Genomic DNA, 26,362 nt, shown 5'->3' with positions numbered 1-26,362 from the left:
TACTTTATTGAGTTACTGTTCTGGTTTTTTAGTTAGTGTTCTTCTAGAGGCATAAGAATCACTTCACATTTTTTCATGCAGCTCTGTGCAGCTTCTACACAAAAATGTGTGAAAATAAAAGTCTCATTACATCTTTATCACAAAGTATACACTACTGTATACAATTTGTGGCATTCATATTTTCTTTCAAACCAACTGTTTTAAAGAGAGAGAGGCCTCCCATGTGCCAGTTTGCTTTTATGTTACATCATTTTAAGGTTAGAAAGAAATTTGTAAGTTAGTTAAGGTAATTTGTGCTTCTTTTCGATTTCAGGCAAATGAACATATCTTATTTGTCAATTCTCCACTGAACATCACAACCCTCATCAGAATTGTATCATATCTAAATCTATAACTACATTTAGTAGCCTCTAAGGGAAGATTTGTGCAGTACATACTTAGAAACTGCATCAGAGTTGCATGGATAAGAATGTATATCACAGTAGAAAATGTGATTACACTGCAAGAAAAATATATCGTAAATAAACAAAGGAAAAAATAATGCAAAAAATGTTCAAATGTGGGTGAAATCTTATGGGACTTAACTGCTAAGGTCATCAGTCCCTAAGCTTACACACTACTTAACCTAAATTATCCTAAGGACAAACACACACACCCATCCTCGAAGGAGGACTCGAACCTCCGCCGGGACCAGGTGCACAGTCCATGACTGCAGCACCTTAGACCACTCGGCTAATCCCGTGCGGCAAAATAATGCAGTGTAACTTAATCAAACAATAGGAAATCCAGGAATGTAACAATATTGCAGTGTAACTTAATCATGATGTACTCTAAGGTGTATTATGTACATATTTATGTGGATGAGCTCAACAAGGAATCAGCTTTGCACCGTCTTTCTGTTTTGTCGAAGTCTCATTTTTTCTATTTACCTAATGGTACAATTCACATTGTCTCAGTCTAATTTTTCCTCATGTATATCCTTAAATATTCGTTCTTATTTCTTTATGCTCAGGTAGATGAATATTTGTTGAGTCGGTTTAACCTTCACTATACTTGTCACTACAAATATTTACAGAGTTAATGCCATTGCTTATGTGGGAAGTTATCTTAAAGCAAATCCCCAATTCATATTCATACATAATGTGTGTTTGTCTATGCTACTATGATAATATTTTCATATACTGACAGTGCACAGTATTTGAACTTGCATAATGTAACAAACAGTGCAAGAAATTGAATGTATCTCATGTAATCCTTTCAAAATACATAGGTGATTCTTGAGTGCTTTATGTAAATAAGCAGATGATCATATCTGTGTTAGGAGAGACAGAATTGACATTGCTCTGTGTAGTGAAATATTTTCTTCTCTGATCTGCGAAAAGATTGTTATCAAGTGATTTGTATCTCAATGCTTTCAGGACCTACTGTGTGTATCATTTCTTACGTCACTCGTTTCTCACTTTTTCATTACAATTACTGCTACTGTGTCGTGCTCTGTAATGAGTTTTCATATGTACTTCACTACTCCACTTTGCATTCATTTTCACACTCATTCACACATAAATAGTTACGTCAGTCGGACCCTCCTTGTACCTACCACCATACATATACCTATTTTCCTATAATAATCAGGATGTGCACTTGCATCATTCCCTTGAACCTTTTATACCTTAATAAACTTACGAGATGCTTAACTACCTGTAGGTTAGCCAACATAACATGCAGGCCTACTGAAATTATACTTATTCCATCAAGACTTACACTCGTGAGCTCATGCATTGGTCTTCATGTTGTAATCTTATATTGCCAGCATGTCATATTCTACTTGGGTCAACTTACGTTCTGATGATTTTTATTCAGTAAATTAAATCACTTGCCTTTTGAGTTATTACGTGTGTTGTTGTGTTCATAGTGGTCAGTGACTCCCCTTCTCTGTATTAGTTCTTATTGTTGTTACATTCATTGTGTATAAGACTTTTGTAACTGTTTGTGTATAGCATAGATTTAGTTAGCTTGTACTCCTGTGTAGTGTGTATTTCGTGGAGAGTAGTTCTCTTGTAAACTGTTGAGATAGTCTAGTGTAGTTTGGATTACTTGTATAATAGGTCATTTGTAAACAGTCACGATCTATACTCAATAAATGTAGTTAGTCCTTTTAGCCTGTACATTTTAGTTGCATATTTATCCTTTTATTCTCTTCCTGTCCTTTCTTATTCCGAAACATAAAACTAATATTTACATTTGTACTTCGTCTAAATATAACTCCCTTGCATCCCAGTCTTTATCATAAAGTAAAAAGTACATGTTTTGGTGTTGCATGCCCCCACTATCCCATTCGGTCATTGGCAGGGGGCCTAACGTGATTGGTTGTTGTTTCCGTTTTGCTCTGGACCAGCAGTTACTGGTTTGTACTCATTACATTTCACATCATTTCGTCTCCTATGGTGTGTAACTCCTTGCCAGTTGTTATACCTGCGTCTTTTGTTCGGATTTGGTGGGTTCCAGTATCTTGGCTCATATTCATAGACACCTCTCTTTTGATAATCATTGTTCCCATAGTAACCAAAATTTCAGTGCCTATTATCTGGCAGTGATGCAAATAGGTGCCAACCTACAGTAGTAGTAGGAGTAGTAGTAGTAGTAGTAGTAGTAGTAGTTGTTGTTGTTGTTACTAGGTTGGTTATTTCCTTTGCTTTGAACATTTGATCATCCATTCAAGTTGTTTCCTTGACCTTGGTCATCCTCATGTATGAGATCTACAGTGTCCAGTAGTGAGGTCTGTCTCAGGGATAGTGATCCTTTTCAGGATGTTTAACACATCTACATGTGAGATGGGATTACTCCAGTATCTCATTTTGTTTATATATTACTTGAAATATTTTTGCAATCCCCTTTGTTTACTGTTGAATGGTAATCATTTTTGACCACCAGTAGACCAAAATTTGTCTAGAAAGACTTGTGCAAATTGATCATATGTTTGACACCATTCTGCCACATCCACTGTCCAGAGCAATGCATCTGCTTGGGTGAATCCTATGATGTTGCATATTCTTTGTGATTTGGTCTAGCTACATGGCTGTACATTGCAGAACACTCTTATACAAATTAATTGGTGAACTGCTTTTGACTCTGTAGAAAACACCTGAAACTGGTGAAACTTTCCAGTCTTTCCTCCACCAGTATTGATGAAAGACAGGGTCCTGTTCCCAGTGAGTGTTTAATGACGTGTGACAATTGCTGGGAGGGTGGTGAGGGGGGGGGGGGGGTGTGTGACTCATTTGGTTTGTCATTGGCATCAGCAGTTGACTATATGTGCTGAATCTCTTTCAGTGGCATCATTGAATCTGCGGAGGTGAAAATGTATTTCTTCTTTGGTTTTCTAAACTCTCCTGCATGTTTCACTTGTTAACAGCACCCATTTTGTTCAAACTAACTATCAGTGGCCAGTTCAGAACAAATTTGTTGTACAGTACCCTCAGTGTCGGCATCTTCTTTGGTAACAATTTTACTTTCCTTTTTAGACATCAATTTTTTGACTTCTTCTACATACGTTCAATGATGCGGGACAAAATTTTCTGCAAGTATGGTGTCAGTCTCAACATTTTTTTTTTTTCTAGTTTCATAAACCCAATGTCTTTTGAGTTTTTTTCATTTTGTCAAGCACTTCATTTCAAACTGATAGTAGTTGTGAAACATCTGTCTGAATTGCAGGTAAGGTCTGAGCTAGCTCATTGTGTCAGTGTGCAAATTATTTTGCTATTTGGTCAGCCCGCCTAACCTACCAGCAGTTTTCTTTTGTTCTTCAAGTAATTTCTAATTAGAATCTTTTAACATATTTGTCAATCTTTGATCAAAACTGTTCCACATATTTGTAAATTCTTAGGCAGATTTCAGACTGAAATCATTTGACATATTTGTAAATATATTTTTTAAAATTTGCATCATCTCATTCATGTCACTTGGCTCAGGTATTGTAGTGTTTGCTGACATTTGTGATGTCCTTTTGCCCATAACTGTTTTTTGTTCTTGTGATATCGGGTTGTCAAAAATTTCAGCGTCAGTTACAGTGCCTCTTTTGAAATTACTAAGTGAAAAAGCTCTCTCTGTAGACAGTTGTGAGTTGTGTCAGCAGTCTATTGTCTGCATTGAAATATTTCCTAATAAAATATTTCCGTCTTTCATTTTTGTGAAATTGAAATCATAGCTGTTACTCACATAGTCTCATCGGGCACTTTATGCCTGGTCTTTTATCAGATATTTTCAATTTTGTTTTTGTGACATGTAACTGGAGTCAACCCTTATAAATACTGCTCACCACATCCTTCATGCAAGCCCATCATTGATGGAAAGCATCAGTTTATTTCCTGTTACAGACAAAATTATTTTTGAAGTGGAATTTTACTTGCCCATTCAACAGAGCTGTCCCAGATTAGTTTAATGCAATATTCATTTTATCAATGTGTATTAACAGGGACACGAAGAATAACTAGTACTCCAGCAGCAACAGAACCGTACTGGCCCGTGCTGTTGCTACCGCCATGCAGAAGTGCACTGCTCAGTGGCTGCTGGAGTACTGATTACTCTTTGTGCTTTGCTGTTCCTGTTAATACCTATCAATGAAACGAGTATCATGCTAGTGATTTGGGACACTCTATTGAATGGGCGTGTAAAATTCCAATTTAAAAATTATTAAGTTTGTGATGAGAAACAAACTGACACTTACTGTCGATGATGGGCATTGTACAAAAGTTGTTTTGAGCAGGATTTGTTTGGGCTGACTATAGCTACAGACTGCAAAAACGAAATTGCAAATTTCTGCCAAAACACATCTGCCAAAATACCAGAGAAAATGCACCTGATGACACATAGGAGAGACATCTGGTATGTTCCCATTGTTATTTCACAAGGTTCCTACTTTTGCTTGCATTAGCATGAACAGTTCCTTAACTGCTAGAGCACCCCATATTAACTTCTAATTTTCTCAACTCGGGCATTGTCATGGGAAAGGTAGTAACTACTGAAAGGAAAATCTTGCAGGTGAACTGAAAAACAAATTTATCAACTAGTTTTCACTAACATTATCACAGAAACTGATTGGAATGGAAGGCATACACGCATACTTTGTGTTACATATCACATTTGAAAAATCTGGCGTGTTTATGTTTATCAAATCCTACGTTCTCAATATAAAACGAACAAAATCACTCCTCATCCAAAATCAGAATTATGTTATTTGTATTTTATGCACAAATTTTGCTGTAAAATGCATGATGCTACTCCTCCAGGAAGTTCTACATAGATATTATTATTATTATTATTATTATTATTATTACATCCGAGATGTAAGGCGTTGCAAACATTGCAAACTAGTGACTGACCTGAAAGGCTGTCCTTTCTTAAAAATTCTGTGCCCTGCTCATTATTTCGATGTCATTCAATGACTGTCTTGTTTTTATTTCAGGAAAATAGTATCTTGACAGCCTAATCAAGATGAGGGAGCTGATATTTTAAGGATTTGTGTTCAAAACTTGTCACATTTTCCAGAAAAGTCAAAGAAGTCCGTCACCCTTCATCTCGTTCCTTCTTTTCTCAATGATACCAAATTCTGAATTCATTATCACAAGGCATGTAGGAATGCCCTGAAACTAGAAATTTCAGATACACAAAATCAAAATAGTTCTTTGCAATGAGGTAAATCAGGACCATTACACTCACTTAATTCTTAATCTATCCAGCAAAGTTGTCAGCCCATATTTGTAAATGTAATTTGGTGGTGAAATACAACGGCACTTTCAGAACACAAGATGCGATGTTGTTTCCACCATGATCAGCTTTGCCCTCATGCCACAACCACATAATACTTTGTGGAGTGTCACCAACATATAGGTACAGCTTGTAATTTGATAACTGCCTGCTGCAAAACTTATTTTCATGAGTTAATATCAATGCAAACAGTACAGGTTGTACTTGAGGGCATACAGGACATCTTGTTATCAATGCTGAGAGAGTTTGTTGTTTTTTCTGCCTTTTACAGATGCAGCTCTTTGTTAGCAATAATGCACAGTTTGTTTAAGGCCTACAGAGCAAGTTGGTGTCTGATGTATCAATCAGTCATATGTTGTGCAGGTGTCAGCATGAGGCCAATCGAATGACAACTTAGGAAACTCTCACTTAAACACTCTCCTTTAGAATCTGTGATCTATATAACTCTCAGGGTGCAACATTTTGAATACCTGGTAAATTCTATCAATATTGAGATCTAAAGAGAGGTAACATTTCATTGATTTATGCCATGCATACTGACGTTCCTCTGTTGGAGACAACATTGTATGTGACTTGATCAGTTCTTTATCAACAATGGTATATTTTTTCTTGTGAACATGTGAATTAGGATTTTTACCCTGGTGATCTTCAAGTATCTGCACTCCTTAACAGCAACATATTTTTAAAATATCTGCTGCGAACTTGCTCATGGGCACTGTTGGCTAGTAAGCAATATGTGACAGAAACGTGCCACCTTCTTATTAAGTAGGATCATCGTATTTTCCATCCCACCTTCTCTGAATATTTATGATATTAATGAAACCCATCAGATACATTCCTATTACATCAACTGTCTGTTTCCAAAATTCGGTATGAAGTTTTCTTATAGCCTCTACAGTGAATTCACAACACTTATAATGACACTTACATGTTGCCTAGGAAAGAATTTTGTGAATAAACGAGTTTGGTTAAACGCACACAAAACAGTAAAGTAAGAGAAAAGACTGCGTAATTTCAACTTACCATTCTAAATGGAAGAATTGTGGAAGTATACTGATTTATAAACGCAGATCTCTACCGTAACAAACACTACCACTTGTTACCAGCACATCTAGACATGCTCTGTTGCCGAGACACTGTGAAAGGAGATGCTACCTTGCCCACATCATTAGCACTGCACATACAATTTACACTATCTAGTGATTACATTTTCATCCAAGTTTGATTATATTGAGGCATACTATCTTCTATGTGCCTTTGGCTTGGCCACATACTACCTTCTCAACATGAAACCTCAGAATTGGAATTTTTGATTATATTATGAAAAGGAAAGATGCTAGTCACCATGTGATGGAGATGCTGAGTCGTACATAGAGGCACAAAAAAAGATGGTCAAATAAGGATTTCAGCCAAACAGGCCTTCATCAGAATTAGACAGCACACACACACAAACACACACACACACACACACACGAATGCAGATGCAACTTGCATACATGTGACCAAAGTCTCAGGCTGCCAGAGCCATGGGCTGGCCTAGGCAGCCAGAGACTTTGGCCATCTGTGTGTGTGTGTGTGTGTGTGTGTGTGTGTGTGTGTGTGTGTAATTCTGATAAAGGCCTTTTTGGCCAAAAGCTTTGTTTGACAATTGTTTTGTTGTGCCTATCTGTGACTCAGCATCTCCACTACATATGGTGATTAGCAACTATCATTTTCATAATATTGTCATTATTCCATCCTGGATGTTCTAATGTTTGAAATGGGAATTTTTGGCAGTTATGACTTTACCCAAGTCAATGCCTCAATTGTGATTGCATTTAATTTTTAAACTCCTTAAATGTTTCTATATTCACAGATGTAACTTGGTCTTAATTACCCTTTGTCTCAGTTAACTCTTCCTCTAATATTTACACGTCATTCACTAGCCTTGTCCACTTGCACTACAAATAGACAAGTGGCCTCTCCTTCAGCAGAATCTGAGCAGGCACACAAGGGAGAGATTGGTTTGCTGTTATCAGGAGCTCCAGTGTAAGGTGCATTATGGAGCCCCATAGGGAAATAGTGTCCAAGTGCTGGAAAGAAGTCCAGTGTGCACCTGGTATGTATGCTGGGAGCCCTCATCCGAGATGTGGAGGGGGTCCTGGGTGCGATGCAGTTATCTTGTTGTGGTTCGTGTCAGCACCCTCGACATCTGTCACATAGGTTCTGGGGCCAACCTTAGTTTGAACAGGCAGTTGATAGACGTAATGAAAACTGCTGGCCTTACTTTGAGGGAGGGGAGAAGGAGGGGGGGGGGGGGGGGGGGGTTTCCAAGCAGAGATTACAATTGGCAGTATCACACCCAGAATTGATCAGGGTACTTTGACTTGGAGGTGAATGGAGTGTGTCAACAATGGCTTTATTGATTCTGTGACAGTCTTTGTTGCAGATTTCTGGGCCTGTGTTATGTAGTGGAGATTAGTAGGATTCCATTTGATAGGTCAGATGAAGCAGTTACTTGGGAAGCAGAATACTTGCGGAATGCACATGGTGTTTTTTTGTGCTTGATAATAGTTTGAGGTCCTCCGATGAATTCTCAGCAGTTGATATGCAGAGAAAAATCAGTTTGCATATGAAGTAAATACATTTTGATTGTCAAAATTTTAATAGCAAATTGCCAAAAAATTCATGACGAAGTCACTGAACATACTGCCCTCCAGGCAAGTTATCAAGTTATCACACTCAAATTATTCTTGGAATTGAGAGCTGGATGAAACCTGGTGTAGAAACCTCCAATATATATATATATATATATATATATATATATATATATATATATATATATATATGGATATGTGTGTGTGTGCGAGTGTATACCTGTCCTTTTTTCCCCCTAAGGTAAGTCTTTCCGCTCCCGGGATTGTAATGACTCCTTACCCTCTCCCTTAAAACCCACATCCTTTCGTCTTTCCCTCTCCTTCCCTCTTTCCTGATGAGGCAACAGTTTGTTGCGAAAGCTTGAATTTTGTGTGTACATTTGTGTTTGTTTGTGTGTCTATCGACCTGCCAGCGCTTTTGTTTGGTAAGTCTCATCATCTTTCTTTTTAGATATATTTTTTCCACGTGGAATGTTTCCCTCTGTTATATATAACAAGGCTTAAAAAGATGCCATAGGAGGGGGGGATGTTCATTGCAGTCGACAAAAACTAAGTCTGACTGCGAAGTTTTCTGATTACTTAACCAGCCTAAGCGAAATCAAGTTAATCATCAGATATTCTTTACCAGCCTGTAATTCCACTGCAACAGTTGTAGAACCATTCAAAGAAAGTCGGCAGAGAGTAATGCAGAGTATCCTGATCAAGCAAAATTAATTGGAGATGACTTTAACTGATTACAGATTGAGACCTCTATGGATTTGTTGCAGGTGGTGTAGGCAGGCAATTCTATAAAGTAGTTCCAAATATATTTTTCAAAAACTGTCTTGAAGAGCTTTTAAATCTCATAGCTTTGAACAGGAATGACTTAAGGGAAAATGTCAGTATAGAGACAGAGATTAGTGATCTTGATGTAGTGAGTCTTCAGTTTCTTCCTTCTTGCTCGAACAGTCCATGGGTGTACTGCCGGTCCATAGTGTCCAAAGGGCACAATATTTCGGCGATCAGACATGTCGCCATTGTCAGGTGTGCTGACGAACTGAGCTCCTGAGGGTGGGCGGCCGTCTTAAATCCCCTCCCCCTGCGAGGCTTTCTCTCCACGGTCCGTGCCCGCGGCCACATGTTGGTGGTCACTGAGACACTGGTATCGGCATCTGTGGTGGCGTCAGAGTAATTGCCTCGTCCTCCTTGGTCACCAGTTCATTTTCTTTGCTGAACATCGTTTTAAGACTCAATGGTGGTTCCCATGCCTTGCTGAGGTTATAGCCACTATCTCGGTTGATGAGTGTGTCCCTGGTATGAATTTCCATAGTCTCTCTAATGACGCTGTCCCAGTGTTTAGATGTCTGTACCAAGACCCTGGTATGTTGGTAGTCCATTTCGTGATTTTCGGACAAACAGTACTCTGCGACCGCTGACTTGTTGGTGTACTTAATTCAGTGTGCCTGTGATATTCTCAGCAGTGATCTTCGATGGTGCGCACTGTCTATCCAATATAAGTCTTCTCACACTGACACAGAAACTGGTGTATGCCAGCCTTCCACAAACCGAGATCTTCTTTGACACTTCCCAATAATGCTCGTGTTTTATTGGGTGGGCAAAAGACAGTTCCTACTCGGTGTTTCCTCAATATTCGTCCTATTTTCCCTGATAATGTGCCAGTATACGGTATATAGACAGTGGCTCTCTCTTCCTCCATGACTTCTTCCATCTTCACACGCTGTACTGTAGAGGTGTGGCGGAGAGCGCATCTGATCTGCCATTCTGAGTACCCGTTTTTCCGGAATACAGTTTTGAGGTGTTCCAGCTCATGGGGCAGACTCTCTGCATCAGAGATGGTGTGCACCTTGTGCACCAGTGTTTTTAGCACCCCATTCCTCTGCGAAGGGTGGTGGCAGCTATCTGCATGCAAATACAGGTTGGTGTGCGTTTTCTTCCTGTATACCCCGTGGCCCAGGGTGCCATCCGCTCTTCTTTTGACCATGACTTCCAGGAATGGTAATCTTTATGGCTTATCTTTGGCGGGTGATGGAGCATCTGATGCATTTGTCAAGCCCATGGTAGTTATGTTTGTGGATGAATCAGTACCAGTGTGAGGGAGGTACTAAAAACTGGTTTGAACATGTCAGTGGTGATGGTGGTTGATGGACTCATCACTTCAGCCTTGAACATCTTTTACAGATAATGTGATAAGGTCCATTGTAAGGTGGCTGCTGTGGCTTGCAGACTGTGTCATGACTTACAAAATCACATCTCCATAGCTCATTGGAAACAAAGGGGCAATGGATTTGCCGGTCCCTCGGAGCAGTGGCATATTTCTACCAGATTTGTGCACCTAGCTTGTGTACAAAGTTTGACAGTTCATTGTGGTTGTCTGACATGTTGAAGAACTCACCAAGCAGTAGTATTGGCATGATATATTTATCAGTTCCGTAGATGTGGCTTTCAGATCTTCTTTACTGCTGCGTGGAGACCCAGGAGGATGATGGGCAAAGTCTCTGTCCACTGCTGCAATTCATGACATCGAAGAGACACTTCCAATTTCTGGTGCATTCGCCAACAAAGCCATTTACTACCAGAATGATTCATACCCAGTAGAAGGATGAGTGCTTTCAGTAGGTTATGACTCGGATTGCCTTCCTTGGTCTGTTGTAACTCATAGTGGTACACTGAAACAGGCGATCCATTCCCGGAAGATTGCAGTCGCGGTCACGTCGACCTTAGGGAACACCTCCAGTCAGCATGTGAAATGATCAGTGGCTGTAAGATAGTAGGTATACCCTTCCGATGGTGCAAACAGTCCAACGATGTCCAGATGAACATGTTCAAATCTTTCTTTCAATTGAACGACTGTGCCACGAGGTGCCCTGATGTGCCAGCGAACTTTGTTCCATTGGCAGGCCTTATCTTGGTGCACATATTCCTTAAGTTCTTGTCCATGGTTGGACACACAAAAGCTCGGTGTACTCCATGGTGTGACAGGTCATGTAAGGAGAAGTTTGACTGCTGCCGAAAGTCAGCTGTTACAAACGGTTGCAGTTTAGTATTTACAATGTCACAATACAGCAGCTTGTTTGATGATGGTAATGTAACTTGATGGAGCTGTAGGTCTGATGGTTGTGCTAAAAAGTCTCATGGCTTGCTGCCTCCTTGTTGCACTGCAGCAAGAGCTTTGAAATCAACTGTGTCAGTGATAGCTTTGATACAAGCGAGAGCATCCATCGGCATATTCAGGTCTCCCTCGACATGGGCTATGTGGGTGGTGAACTGTCCAATATAGTTGAGGTGGTGGAGCTGACATTGTGACACTTTCTCCAGATGCTGGTGGAAAGCATATGTCAGTGACATGTGATCTGTGACTAGGGTGAACTGCTGTCCCTCTAACATGTGGAACTTCTTAACGGGGGCATATGCAGTGCACAGTTCAAATTGTACATGGAACAGATCTGCTGTGATGGGGATAATTTTTGATTGAACAAGGCTAAAGGCTGTGTGTGTTTGCATACTTGCTATTGCAGTGGCAGACGTATCAACCATTAGGACGATAGGCACATGTGGAACTGGGTGCACTAACAGAGCAACTTTCGCGATGATCGTCTCACCTCGGTAAATGCCAACTCAACATCACTATTCTGGGGCAGTTTGTCCTTTGACCTCAGTGCACCTTGCAAGAAGCCTCTTAGTGGTGCAGCCAGGAGGGTGTGGTTGCAAATAAAACGACGATATAAATTGGTGACACCAAGAAATCACCGTAATTGTCTAACTGTTATATACAATGGAAAATTAACTATAGCTTTGACTTTCTCCTGTGGTGACCGTATACCATGAGCATTAATAGTGTAGCCCCGGAATTGAACTTCAGTTTCTCCAAAGATGCTCTTTGACGGGTTGGTAAGCAGACTGTGTGCATGAAGATAAGTGAAAATCTGCCGTAAGTGTGACAGGTGTTCTGCCTCAAAGCTTGACATAACCAAAACATTGTTGATGTACATGTAACAAAAATCTAGGTTGCAAGTAACCTCATGTGTGAATTGTTGAAACATTTGGGCAGCATTAAAAAGCTCAAAAGAGATTCTAGTGAGTTCAAACAGTCCAAATAATGTGCAGTCAGCAGCTTACAATGTTGTCTGGTGCCACAGGCATTTGGTAAAACACACATACTAAACCCAAATTAGTAAAAATGCACTTACCGTGGATGTTGAATGCAACTCTTCGATGTGTGGTATCAGGTATTGGTCCTAGTGGTTCTGGCAGTGAGCTTTCTGTAATCTCCACATGAGCACCATGTGTTGTTCTTCTTTGGGACCATATGCATTGAAGATGACCAACTAGTGCTCTCGGTGAGCAGTAAATTCCCTGTACGAGCATGAATGGGAACTCCTGCTTCACTGCCTTCAGTTTCTGTGGTGTGAGGTGATGCAATCAAGCACAAAGTGGTGGTCCTGTTGTGGTTAATATATAGTGTACTGTCAAGTACTGCGCAGATGTTAGTGTGGGCATCTGGGCTGTGATCTCTGGGAACTGCTTGGGGAGCTCTACTAATGGAGAGTCACCACTTATCATCTATAATCCATACTTTCCCCTGAGATTTACCAGATTGGTAGTGGTATCAAGGAGGCACCGATGGTAGAGGTCATGCAGGTGCCCATAGGATGATAGGAAGTCCACTCTGAGTATTTGGAGTGTTATGTTTGCTATAATGAATTGTCACTTGAATTTTCATTGAAGACCTAAGTTTAACGTTAACTTGACTTGACCATATTTTGAGATTGTGGGACCATTGGCGATGAAAAGGTGGCAACCAACATAGCTACAGTGTAGCAGACAATCTTCATCGGTTATTAGGCTCAGTTCAAAGCAGGACTAATCACTGAAGACAGTTCTCCTTGAGTGAATGAGATTCCAGGCTGAAGACATGTCTGGAGATGCCCTAGACAGCGATGGGATACCAACCTGACTGCCACCCCTAACACAGCATGACAACCAGGAGTGATCATCTGGTGTGCCATTTCTTTTCATAGCAGGACCCCTTTGGTTGTCAACTGCTGCACTCTTACAGCACAGCAGTATGTTGACAATTTTCTTTACCCTGTTTTGTTGCCCTTCATGACAAGCCATACTGGGCTTACATTACTGCAAGATAATGCCTGCCCGCATGTGGCTAGAGTTTCTGCTGCTTGTCTTAGTGCTTTCCAAACCCTACTTTGGCCAGCAGTGTCACCAAATCTCTCCCCAATTGAAAATGTTTGGAGCTTTATGGTCAGGCCCCTTCAGCCAGCTTGGGATTTTGATGATCTGACGTGCCAGTTGGACAGAATTTGGCACAGTTTCCCTCAGGAGGTCATCCAATAACTCTGTCGATCAATACCGAGCCAAATAATTGCTTTCAGAGGTGGACCAACACATTAGAGACTTGCTGTTTGAGAATCTCTTTCTCTTGTATAAATCATCCAATTATTCTGAAATTGTGATCAATTGTTTGTCTGTACATGTACATCATGTCTAGCAATTGCCATCCCATTCTAATACTTCCTTCATGGTGTATCGTTCTTTTTCTTGGAGTGTATGTACTACAGGACAACACACAGAATTATTCTTTGTTACTACAAAATTTAAGTATATATGTAGCATTCAATTGGAAGTATTATTGGGTCACAGTATGTTGATGCTATTGACTACAAGCATACTGTATGTGTGCTGATATTTCATCCAGTAGCCACAGTTATTTAATATTAACTGTACAAGACCCCTGCCTCTCCCTCTCTTACTATAGTAGATGTATTACTTATCAGACCAAACTGATAATGTGGCCACAGGAGCAGAACCATCATTTTCACACCCAAGAAGCAGGGAAAGGAGGTAGCACTTGCATGCACTCTAGTACTTTTACGAATCGAGTACTGTAAAACTCTACATGTCGTTATGCGCCACTGAATGAAGTGCCTATTTAGAACAAGAACATAAACAGAACATACAATATTTCTCACATTAGCTGCTCACTACGCTTTGCTGACAGTATCCATAAAAGTACATTCTCCACTGATGTAGCTATTTTTCACATTGGTGACTGTTGCTTTGTTGCCTACTGCTTCAGTATTGGATGGTAATGCTGACTCTTTGTTTGAATCTACACCAGCTAGTCTTATTATATTTTCAGATTACTCTTCCATCACAGTACGTGCCATCCAGTAGTCATCATGCCCTTTTTTGAAGTGATACCCTTTCAAGTCTTCTAATGTCACAACTTCAAAAGCTAATAAAATAGCTGTAAAAGTAAATTGTATTAAAGCTGAGAATGAAATTGTCTGCATCATCTAGCAATTGGCATGTATGAGAAGTAATGCTGAGGTCCTGTGTTTGACCTTTAGTAACCATTTCAGATTTTTGTGCAAGTGGAAAAGTCTGGAAGGGGGTTCACTCAGGCTTGTGAAGCCACATGAAAAGCCACTTGAATATAAAAGCAGTGAAATTCATATGCAAGTCACCGAAGTGGCATCACATTGAACGGCATGCATCGGACAAGGTGATGTGCTGTGTTTGTTTATTAGCAGAAAAAGCATCAACTGTTAGTTTTTTTTTTCAGATTCAGAGCAAGATATGTGACTTATTATGTCTACAGATCTTGATCTTTGATAGATTCCAGACCAGTTTGATAAGCATGAGGTCTAGATTTGTGGTGTAACATGGTGATTGCATGGAACATCATTTTCCACTTTTAACCACTTACACCAGCTGAAGACGTTCATCGAAACTGAAAACGTAGTTTAGGTAGTTGTTAAGTGTGGAACATTCCACTATGTGCACCCTGGATGCTGTATTTTGCAGATGAATGTAAAAGGAAGTCATCTCAGCATGTCGATAAGGCACAATGGCGAATGCCTCTCTCCACCTGCTGTGGGAACCCGCTTATGCTTTGCCAGTGGCAATGCCTTGGAAGCCATGGAGGAAAGGGTGTGGCCAAGACTATAAATGCCTGAACAAATGAAAAATACATGAAAACTGTCAGTCGAGTATCTAATGTCAAACCAATACAGCAGTACACGTTACTCGGACTGTCTGTTGTGAGCTACGATATATTAGCGGTCCATATCACCTCCAATTGTAAAAGTAATTGTGCAGAGAATACATTGTAGTTACAATACAGAAGAGTTGTCGTAAAATGGTTTATATTATTTAGTAGCTTGAACAAATCAGAACTCTCTTTCATCTCCTGCTGCAACTGCAAAAGATGAAGAAGTCACAAAGCATAGTCTAGTGGCATTGCATAGTGGGTCCACTCAAGCAATTAACTTTAAGAAAGGTGACTGTAAATTATTTATAAGGTAAAGTTGCTGCACACATGCAAGTGGGTATGGAGTGGAAGGCATCGTAACCAAATCCACACCAAGTAGCACTCCACATTTTCTTCCTAAAGTAAGAAGGAGAAGGTTGATGCTCCTTGATTAATGCCAAAAAGTTTGACTTTCCTTGTCCCTGTGTGTTTTGAATTTTTTTCTGTGCATTTCTACTCGTTATTCTGAAGTTGTCCTGTTATAATCATGGAGGAGAGATGATAATGGATTGAAACTCAACTTTCACAACAATGAAATTTTGCCTGTCACTGTTCTTTGACAATACTTGCCAGACACTGTCACTTTTCAACATTTATTCACAGTGTAGTGTGCATGAAAAGAAAATAAGACTTGTTTTCTCAGGCACCTTGTAAAATCAAATTCCATAGGCGGAACAGTTTTCTCATGGTTTTTTTTTTTTTTTTGCTAGACTGGAAGTCCAGTTTTGTGTAACAAAATCTGTGAGTTTTGCAGACAGTTTTCTTTATATTGTTCATAATGTAACAAAAATTGCTGTCTAAGTTATCTATATCACCAATGAAATATTTACTGTCTGCATTTTACTCGTGCTGCTGAGGACAGATACTTGAATCCTATTTCACAAGAGATTTGTACCTCCTTCCGTAATTTGCATACCACTGACTACTTAACTTTTGTTTGTCTACATGTACATGCATCTTCCGTCATCTTCTCTCTCAGCATTATCACATCATTCTTGTTCTCATTGTCAGTAAAATTAATGACATTAACAGCAAGCTATGGCTTCTTGTGAAGGTATTCTACATGATGGTTTTTCGTACCACTTTTCATACTTCCACTGTGAGGAAACAATGTGCACTATTTTGTATTGGAATGTGACTGTACCTAGTCACATGACCAATTTAGTTCCTGGTACGGGAGCTGTACCACTTTGCCTTGCTGACTAATATGATAATGCTGTTGACTTTGCATTCACTGCTTAGTTATAAAGGCTCATTTGAAAATCAGTGTAGCAGTGTTATTTGTTACAGTGATTTTAACTAGTCTAATAAGTCTTTACCACTGAGCTGTGAATACACTGCTGCTTTTTGACATAAATACTGTCCATCAGTACAGTCCACATTAAATCATCATTATTTCTGTATTAACCATTTACAGGAATATCTGACTGCCACTTGTGAAATATCTTGTAGTATTATCAACATTAATGAAACAGCATCTTCCAGACATCTCTGCATTATGATCGTCCGTTATACACATCCAGTTTGCACCTGCTTTCCTGCTTGCTGTGTAATGTCATCTTTCCACCTCACATTACATCACCGTATCAATTCTTTCTTCCCGCTTGGAAACCAGCATTTGGTTATTTGCTGATGTGATCTTGCACAATCATTTCCCTGTCTCTCAAGATATTGTTTGAGTAATATTTTTACATGCTGTTTAAGAACTATCGAAGTAACGTGTTGCCATTTCTGTTTTTACAGGTCAGCTTGCACTGAAAACATCATCTGTTCTTATTGTTGGAGCTGGTGGATTAGGATGTCCTTCTGCTTTGTACCTTGCAGGAGCTGGTGTTGGTATGTAACATGTAAACTTTTTATTACTATTTGTTTGTTGGCATGTGTGTGTCTGCTGTGGTGTGTGTGTGTGTGTGTGTTGGGGGGGGGGGGGGGGGGGTGAGGTTGATTATGTGAAATACACACTCTACTTATTGTGTTAAGCCATACTCATTGAACAACAAGGGATAATTTTCATTTATTTAAATCGAATACTCACCTGTCTAGGGAAAAACATTCATCATTCACATCAGACATTTGAAATTACACACCATATCATAGCTGATAATAGAAGTAAATAAGTCCTAGCCATCACCTCAAAATTTAACATTGTCAACAGCTAAATAGAAAATAAAGAGATACTAACATATCCACTGTTCAGCCACAAATACCACCCTTCACGTGACTCAGTACCACCCAGGACTGGAACATCTGATCTACATTTTCCTTCAGGGTTTTGACTATCTCTCATCATTCCCTAAAAGGAGAATCACCCTTCTCACTATCCTCTGCAGCCCTTTCGCAGTGTTGTTGCACCATCCATCTGACCTGCATAATATCCCTATCATTGTCAATCATAAACAGCTCTGATGTAAATGCTATAGATGATTACAAAACATACGCAAAATATTGAAGGTAGTAATACATACATCAAAGCAAATGCATTATTGATAAGTATAGTTGCATCAGATAACAAGATCAAGACAATATGGTATATAGTGAAGGAAGAGACTGGTAGATGAAGAGGAGCACAAATCATTAAGAGTAACTGATACACGAGTAACATATGTGTGCAGTGTTACTGAGCTTTTCAGTAAGCACTTCATAACTGTTACTGAAAAGTTGGGGTTGTCAGTTTGATAGACGCTGCCATGGAACATCTCAGACCTGTCACTATAGATAACTATGATAATATGAGTATGACCTTCACAACAGCCAACAAAGTTGATTAAACAGTGTATCTCTGAGTTTAGTGACATTTTAAGTTATTTATTTAACCAGTCTTTTATCAATGGAACATTTCCTGGTTGTTTGAAATATGATGAAATTAAGCCTTTTTATAGAAAGTAGATAAAGAAACGTCATTAACCTTCTATCCAGTTTCACATTTGCTTACATTCTAAAAAATTTTACAAAAGATAATATACAATTGTATTCTTAACCATCTGACCGCAAATAAAATATTATCCAGGTCACAATTCAGATTTCTAAAGGGTTCCGATGTTGAGAAGGCTACCTACACATACAGTGAGGATGTACTTAATTCATTAGACATTAAATGACAAGCTACTGGTATAGCCTGTGATCTGTCTTAGGCATCTGACTATGTAAATCACAATATTGTTTTAAGTGAATTAGATTATTATATAATGTGAAATGCTCCAAAATGGTTCAAATCTTATATCTCTTACAGAAAACAAAGAGTGTCAATACAAAAGCAAAGTGCTCTACTGGGAAACAGTAACACGTGGTTCCGTTATCGGGCCCTTAGTTTTTCTTGTGTATATTAGTGATCTTGTGTCTGTAACATTAGCAGATGCCAAGTTTTGTTTTGCTTACAAATGATACAAAATTTGCAATAAATATTAAATCAGGTATAGCCATAGAAATTTTCATGGACATTAATAAATGGTTTCTGCCCAAATCTCTGTCACTAAACCAGGAAATAATATACTATCTTCAATTCAGAACTTGTAAAAAGTTTTTTTGCCAGTATATTCCTAAAATATCATGACAAGCAAATAAAAGAAGTTGGCAGTGTTAAATTCTTAGCATTACAGCTTAATAATAAATTTAACTGGAAGGAGCATATTGCAGAATTTCTGAAGTGCATAAAAAAATCTCTCTCTGTGATGCAAATGTTGTCAGACATAGGTAATATAAAAATAAAAAAACTAGTGTAATATGCTTACTTTCATTCATAATGCCATATGGGATTTTATTTTCTGGGGTATCTCATCAAGCCAAGCTACAGTTTTTTGAGCCCAAAAAATTATACGTGGTGTGTACTCAAGAACATCTTGCAGAGGACTGTTTAAGAAACTGGGGAAACTAACTGCTGCTTTCCGATATAGGCTGAAGAGCCAAAGAAACTGGTACACCTGCATAATTTCATGTAGGTCCCCTGTGAGCATGCAGAAGCACCACAACACAATTTGGCATGGACTCGACTAATGTCTGGAGCAAATTGACACCATGAATCCTGCAGGGCTATCCATAAATCCGTAAGAGTACGAGGGGGGCAGAGATCTCTTCTGAACAGCACTTTGCAAGGCATCCCAGATATGCTCAATATTTTTCATGTCTGGAGAGTTCGGTGGGCAGTGGAAGTGTTTAAACTCAGAAGAGTGTTCCTGGAGCCACTCTGTAGCAATTCTGGCTGTGTGGGGTGTCACATTGTCCTGCTGGAATTGCCCAAGTCCGTCAGAATGCACAATGGACATGAATGGATGAACTTAAGTATGTGTCACCTGTCAGAGTCGTATCTAGATGTATTAGGAATCCCATATCACTCCACTGCACATGCCTCACACCATTACAAAGCCTCCAACAGCTTGAACAGTCCCCTGCTGACATGCAGGGTCCATGGATTCATGAGGTTGTCTCCATACCTGTACATGTCCATCTGCTCAATACAATTTGAGATGAGACTCATCTGACTAGGCAACGTGTTTCCAGCCATCAACAGTCCAATGTCAGTTTTGACAGGCCCAGGTGAGGTGTAAAGCTTTGTGTCATGCAGTTGTCAAGGGTACAAGAATGGCCCTTCGGCTCTGAAAGCCCATATCAGTGATGTTTCATTGAAAGGTTCACATACTGACACCTGTTGATGGCCTAGTACTGAAATCTGCAGCAGTTTGCAGAAGGGTTGCAATTCTGTCTCATTGAATGATTCTCTTCAGTCATCATTGGTCCCATTCATGTAGGAACTTTTTCTGGCCACAGCGATGTCAGAGATCTGATGTTTTACTGGATTCCTGATATTTACGGTACAGTCGTGAAATGCCAGTACGGGAAAATCCCCACTTCATCGCTATCTCGGAGATGCTGTGCCCCATCACTCATGCACCAACTATAACACCATGTTCAAACTCACTTAAATCTTGAAAACCTGCCATTGTAACAGCAGTAACCAATCTAACAATTGTGCCAGACACTTGTCTTATATAGGCGTTGCCTACCACAGTGTCGTATTCTGCCTGTTTGCATTTCTCTGTATTTGAATGCACATGCCTATACCAATTTCTTTGATGCATCAGTGTATTTATTCCTTAATGAAATTTGTCATTAACAATATATCTTTTCTTCAAACCAACAGCTCAGCTAATTGAATCAATACTACAAATAAGAATAACTTTCACAGAGATTTAAAGTCACTTGCTTTGGCTCAAAAAGATGTCCACTACTCAGCAATACACATATTCAATAACATGCCAGCAGCCATAAAAAGTTTAACTAACAGTGAAGTTCAGTTTGAGAAGAGTCTAAAAGATTTATTAGTGGTCAACTCGTTCTACTCCATTGATGAATTTCTTAGCAAAACCGATTGATGCATATGTTATTAATAATACCACATAATGTGAATATTCCATACAGTCTGACTTCTGTACAAATTTTGTGCAGTAGTGAGATCATTGTAAATAAGTGCTGCTAAATGTTTTTTATTTTATTTTTTTATTTGATGGTGCGTGACTACAATAGCGTAAGAATTATCATATGCACCAAAGTGTATTGAACATTTAATACTTGGTGATAAGTTGTATATCCTTTTAAATGTAATTTTTCTTACCAATTCTGCATCCACAAGGGCAATTTTATTTGGGTTCTGTGAATGGTACATTAGCAGATCTTTTTTTATTCTGTAAATTTGCATTTTGTGTTCTTGTTTTCTGACATCTTCCCCATTCCTGATTATCTCCTCACTTTGGATCGATTGGAACAAAAAGTAGATGTAAGACCTGTCCTCTGCAACCTACCACTACCACCTTGCTCCAGCCCTGTCACAGGAATCTATTGCTCCATCAAAGGCAGGACCACCTGTGAAAGGTGCCACATGATCTACCAACACAGCTGCAACCATTGTGCCGCATCCTACATGGGCAAATAACAAGCTGTCTGCCCACATGAATGGCCACTGCCAAATTGCTGAGCATGCCATCCAATGCAAAGTGCTTGACTTTAATGACTGCTTCACAGCCTGTGCCATCTGTGTTCTTCCCAGCAATACCAGCTTTTCTGGATTGCACATATGGGAACTCTACTTGCAAATATCCTTTGTTTTCATAATCTGTGGCCTCAACCTTTGCTAGTTCCTGTCCTCCACCTACGTATCCCTTTCTCTCCTCCCAGTCCAGTACACACATGCCTTCTATCCTGACAATCCCCCTTCTCTACTCTATCCCCCCTCCAGAACTGTCTCCCAGTGCTGCACCCAGCAGCCCTATCCTGTTCCCAGCACGTCCTTGAATCCCCTCCCCACAGCCAGCATCAGCATATTCCTCCCCACGCCTCCTCTCCTCACTTACACTGTTTTTCTTCAATCTCCCCACCTCACACCACCTCTGTATCCCCACAACCCATTCCAGAAAAAATTACTGCTTACTTCAGACACAGTAGCAGTTAGTTGTCCAAAGATGACAGTGACTGTGTGTGTGTGTGTGTGTGTGTGTGACAGAGAGAGAGAGAGAGTTATGCTTGTGTGAATGTGTGTTTGTTTTCTACATCTGATGAAAGACTTAGTCTTATAGCTAAATACATGGTGGCTATAATTAAATTTATACTACTTGAGAGAGCCCCTTGAAAAATGAGTGGTTGTAGGACAATGGAACATTTGTAGGGATATGTGGAAGAGAAGAGAAATAACAGTTAAACTATTGAAAGAAACACATTTTAAAGAGGGTGATGTTTAATTGTGTATCATGTTTACATTCCATGATACAAATGTTGCTCATTGTGACGACTATCTGCATCTTGACAGCCTGGAACCACACTAGAGATGGCTCTCCTGCTGTCCAAAATATCTCAGGTTGGCTACCTATGTTGCTGTCCTCACCTTCAGCCTCAATGTGTGTTAGAGTCAACTGATAAGCCCTGTCCTTTAGGTAATCCCACAGCTAGAAATCACACAGGTTCAAATCTGGGGATCTTGGTGACCACACAGTATGTAATAATCAGCCAATGATTCTGTTTTGTCCAGATGCATTATGGAGTAAGTGAGTGACCACATGAGCAATGCGTGGTGGAGCTCCGTCAGGCATCAAAATAAAATGCAAAGCACTTCTCTTCAGTAGAGCAGGAATCACATGTTGGCGAGTCAGCTCGCAGTACCGTGCCATTCACGCTGCATATCCTTGGTCCTTCGGGTCCAAGTTCCTCAAAGAAAATCTGGCCAATTATGAACTGTGACATCAAGCCACACCATATAGTGACATGTTTACTATGCAGAGGAACTTCGTGAACATTTGTTGGTCATGATGGTCCCCAAATGCAACAATTGTGAGTGTACACTGCCCCATCGAATGTAAATGTGCTTCATAACTTCACAAAATGTTACAAGGCCACATATCATCAGCTTCAACCCTTGTAAGAAATGTAAGAACAAAGGCTACTGAAATTTCTGTGTCATGTATCAAAAGTTGGGGAGTAACGTGAAATTTGTACTGATAACAACTAACAATTGTTCACAGAACTTTTCAAATGGTGAACCACGGAATGTTTATTTGTTATGACATAACTCGTGCACTGCTTGAAGACAAAACATTGTCTCCAGCATTCTCAGCCATGGTAACAGTAACTTCTTGAACAATTTGTGGTGCAATTAGCCATCAGCTCTTCCAGCAGCAGTTCCCAAATCACCAGTTAATTTGAACTTCTGAATTGTGTTCTCCAATGCCAGTGTGGGAAGAGGACCTCTCTGTTTTTCCTTAATGTATCAATACTCGTGAATAGCTGCAGCAGTCTTGCTGTTGCATTGATAAAACAGCTTTGTGTGTAAAGCCCTGCTCACCTTGTCCAGACCCATGTTGACTGTCTGCAACTGTAATGCACAGTGCTCATGTTCCAACTCTATGTCGCCGTACCAGTACTGGTGCCTAAAAGGCAAGACATAACACTAACATTACTAAAAATGTAAATCCTACTGTGCACAGTCAGAACATAATTCCTATAAAATTGGGTACCTATACAGTAAATAGTTTTCTGTCTATGCTGGTTCTAGTGGTGAAAGTTTGTGTATAATAATTCCGTAGATCTAGCATTCTTTTTTGTTGTGCCTGTCTGTAACTCAGCGCCTCCTCTATGAGGTGAGTAACAGTCTGTCCTTTCCTTATTGTTATTAAAGACTTTTATTTGTATCATGTCTGGCAAATGGTGCAATAATAGAACGATATCACATCTCATTTGTTTATTGATTTTTACTTTTGGTGACACATGCTTTCGAATTCTGAAGCATAAGTAAACATCTATTGCTGTACACAAGTTAAAAATTTATTGGAGAGCAATGTTTCTCCCTTGTGTCTTAATCAAAATTGTTGGTTAAAGTGTAGTGAAGATAACAATGTAGATTACACATATACATGAGATTTTATATTTGAACAACACAATTTATTGCAGGACATATTGGTATAATAGATTATGATGAAGTTGAACTGAATAATTTACATCGACAGTTACTCCATTCCGAAGCAAGCTTGGGAACACCAAAGGTTGAATCTGCTGTGGAAGCCTTGAAAAGGTAAGCAGTATTAATGCAACTCTTCCAGAATTAAACACTTCTTAAATTAAATTTATTTTACTCTATCAAGAACTCTATACTTTGACAGTTGTCATACTGTTGAAACATGTGTTACCTCTGATGGCTTCCTCTCTCTAATCTATATGTATAAAAGGCAGTGTCCTGACTGACTCTTCATCACCCAGCCCAAACCGCTAAGGACAGAAACTTGTAATTTGGAGATGATGTGGATCTTATACTGTAGGCATCATTTAAGAAGGGATTTTTTTAAATTCCAACCCTAAGGGTGGAATAGGGATTGGAGGTTAAAAAATGAAGGGGGGGGGGGGGGTCACTATTGTGGCAATTCTGAAGGTAGGCATACAAAATTTGGTATTTGGTTTCTTGATCAGAAATAAAGAAATATGTGTTTCAGAATTTTTGGAAATTGAACCCTGTGGGGATGAAATAGTGGGTGAAAACTTTTTTTGAAACTATGTCATTATTGAAGAACCAATAAAATATTTTTAAAGCTACATCTGTGAACATTGGTATTTGACTTCTTGGTTACAAATACCGAAATGCGTGTTTCAGTGTTTATGGAAATTAGACTCCTAAGGGGGTAAAACAGGAGATGAGATTTTTTATGAAAATATTTTAATACAAAAGCATTATTAAAGCTATGAAATTTTGTCTTCTCAGTTAAAAATAAAAAATATGTATTTCACTGCTTTTGGGAATTCAACCCTTATAGGGGTGAAATGGGGATGAAAGCTTTTATGGTAGTCTGCATAATCCTACAAGAAAGATAATTCTTAGGTGGCCAATATCCTACCTTCAAAGCTGCTTTAGGAACTGTGACAGCCATGATAGGGTTTCAGGGGTCTGTACACTTGTTCACTTGGGTGTCCATAATGAATGGATACCTCTTCATGTAACTCTCGCTGCTGCAGCTGTATGGATTTGGATGACCACTGATATCACTCTGTGTGATTTTTGCTTACCTCTGACAGGGAAATTGTGAATCCCGAGATGATCAAATTGATGCAACAACTGCCTCCATCCTTCCTCCTACTGACAGGACTTCAACAAACATGATCTCCTTTGGGGCAACACTAACCAGCCTCAAAGGGGTTTCCTTATAGAACAACTACTTTCTAATTATGACTTGTGTTATCTCAATGATGGAATGCCTACCCTTTCTAGAGCAGCTCTTAGCATACTCTAATTCATCAATCTCATGATTTGCTCTTCTTATCTTTTTCTGTGGATAAAATTATCTGTGCACAATGATCTCCATGACAGTGATCCATTTTCCATTGGTCCTGTTGATTCAGTGCCTATTTTCATCAGACAAGTCAGCACATTGGGCGGTCCAAAGGGTGAATTAGCAGATTTGTACCCCCAATATCATCTTCACAGTCTCTCCATGAGGACTCATCAATGATGTCTACTTAGCCTATTCTATGATATCCAGGCTACCAAAACAGTTGTCACTCTCTTCATAGGGATATGACATGGGTGATCCACTCTGTGGTGATCTGAAGAAAGTGTGACAACAGTCTGGTATCATTGAAGAACTCTTCAAAAATATGGATGATATCTCTTGATCACCAACTTCATAAACTTGAAGCAGCTGCATGTTTGGGCTCATTTTTTCACTTGGTAAAGGAAGAAAAAATGGTTGGAATACTGTGTGTCCTCTCTGAGAATTCATCCATCTTCTTACCAGGTGTGGGCTACACTGTCTGGCCTACCATCCCTGGTCTCTTATTATATATTAGACATCTCTGGTGACCCATCTATTCTTTCTGATCATTTTGTGACCCAATTTGCAATGGCTCCAGTGTCTGTCTGTAAACATCCCAACTTCCAAGCATGTAACCAGTGGGTGAACAACACTTGCCTGTCTAATACTGTCCAAGTCTTATAACAAGCCTGCCCTCTGTCTAACCTCCCGAATGCACATAGCTGCCCTACCCTCTCTCCACCTCGTCCCCGTGCACTCCCCAGCAGCACTGCACCGTCCATCCCCCTTAACCTACTATCCCTCCTCCTCCCCACTCCAGCCTCCTCCTTACCCCCACCCAGTCACCACTCCCATCATGCACTGGTGCTACTGTTCGGAGTGTGTCTTCTGTTGCCAGAGACTTCTCTCGTGTGCATGAATTTTGTGTGTGTGTGTGTGTGTGTGTGTGTGTGTGTGTGTGTGTGTGCGTGTGCGTGTGTGCTATTTTTGATAAAGGCCTTCTTGGCCGGAAGCTTTATTTGTGATAGTCTTTTTGTTGTGCCTATCTGCAACTCAGCAGCTCCTCTATATGGTGATAGCAACTTTCCTTTTCATAATATTGTTACATTCCATCCTAAATTTTCCATTGTTTGATTTAA

At 39.6% G+C, this 26,362-nt stretch overlaps 1 protein-coding gene across 1 annotated transcript in view; it reads left to right on the top strand.

The window, feature by feature from the left end:
• The window catches only part of LOC126262359 (adenylyltransferase and sulfurtransferase MOCS3), a 175,106-nt gene that overhangs the window by 81,787 nt on the left and 66,957 nt on the right, over positions 1-26,362 (top strand). The window contains exons 4-5 of the mRNA XM_049958944.1: positions 17,191-17,283; positions 23,875-23,995. Coding sequence (XP_049814901.1) covers positions 17,191-17,283; positions 23,875-23,995 — 214 coding nt within the window. The remainder of the gene's footprint in view (positions 1-17,190; positions 17,284-23,874; positions 23,996-26,362) is intronic.

Source organism: Schistocerca nitens, chromosome 6 (assembly GCF_023898315.1).
Source record: "Schistocerca nitens isolate TAMUIC-IGC-003100 chromosome 6, iqSchNite1.1, whole genome shotgun sequence".
Taxonomy (NCBI): Eukaryota; Metazoa; Arthropoda; class Insecta; order Orthoptera; family Acrididae; genus Schistocerca; species Schistocerca nitens.
This window is presented reverse-complemented; position numbering and strand designations above follow the sequence as displayed.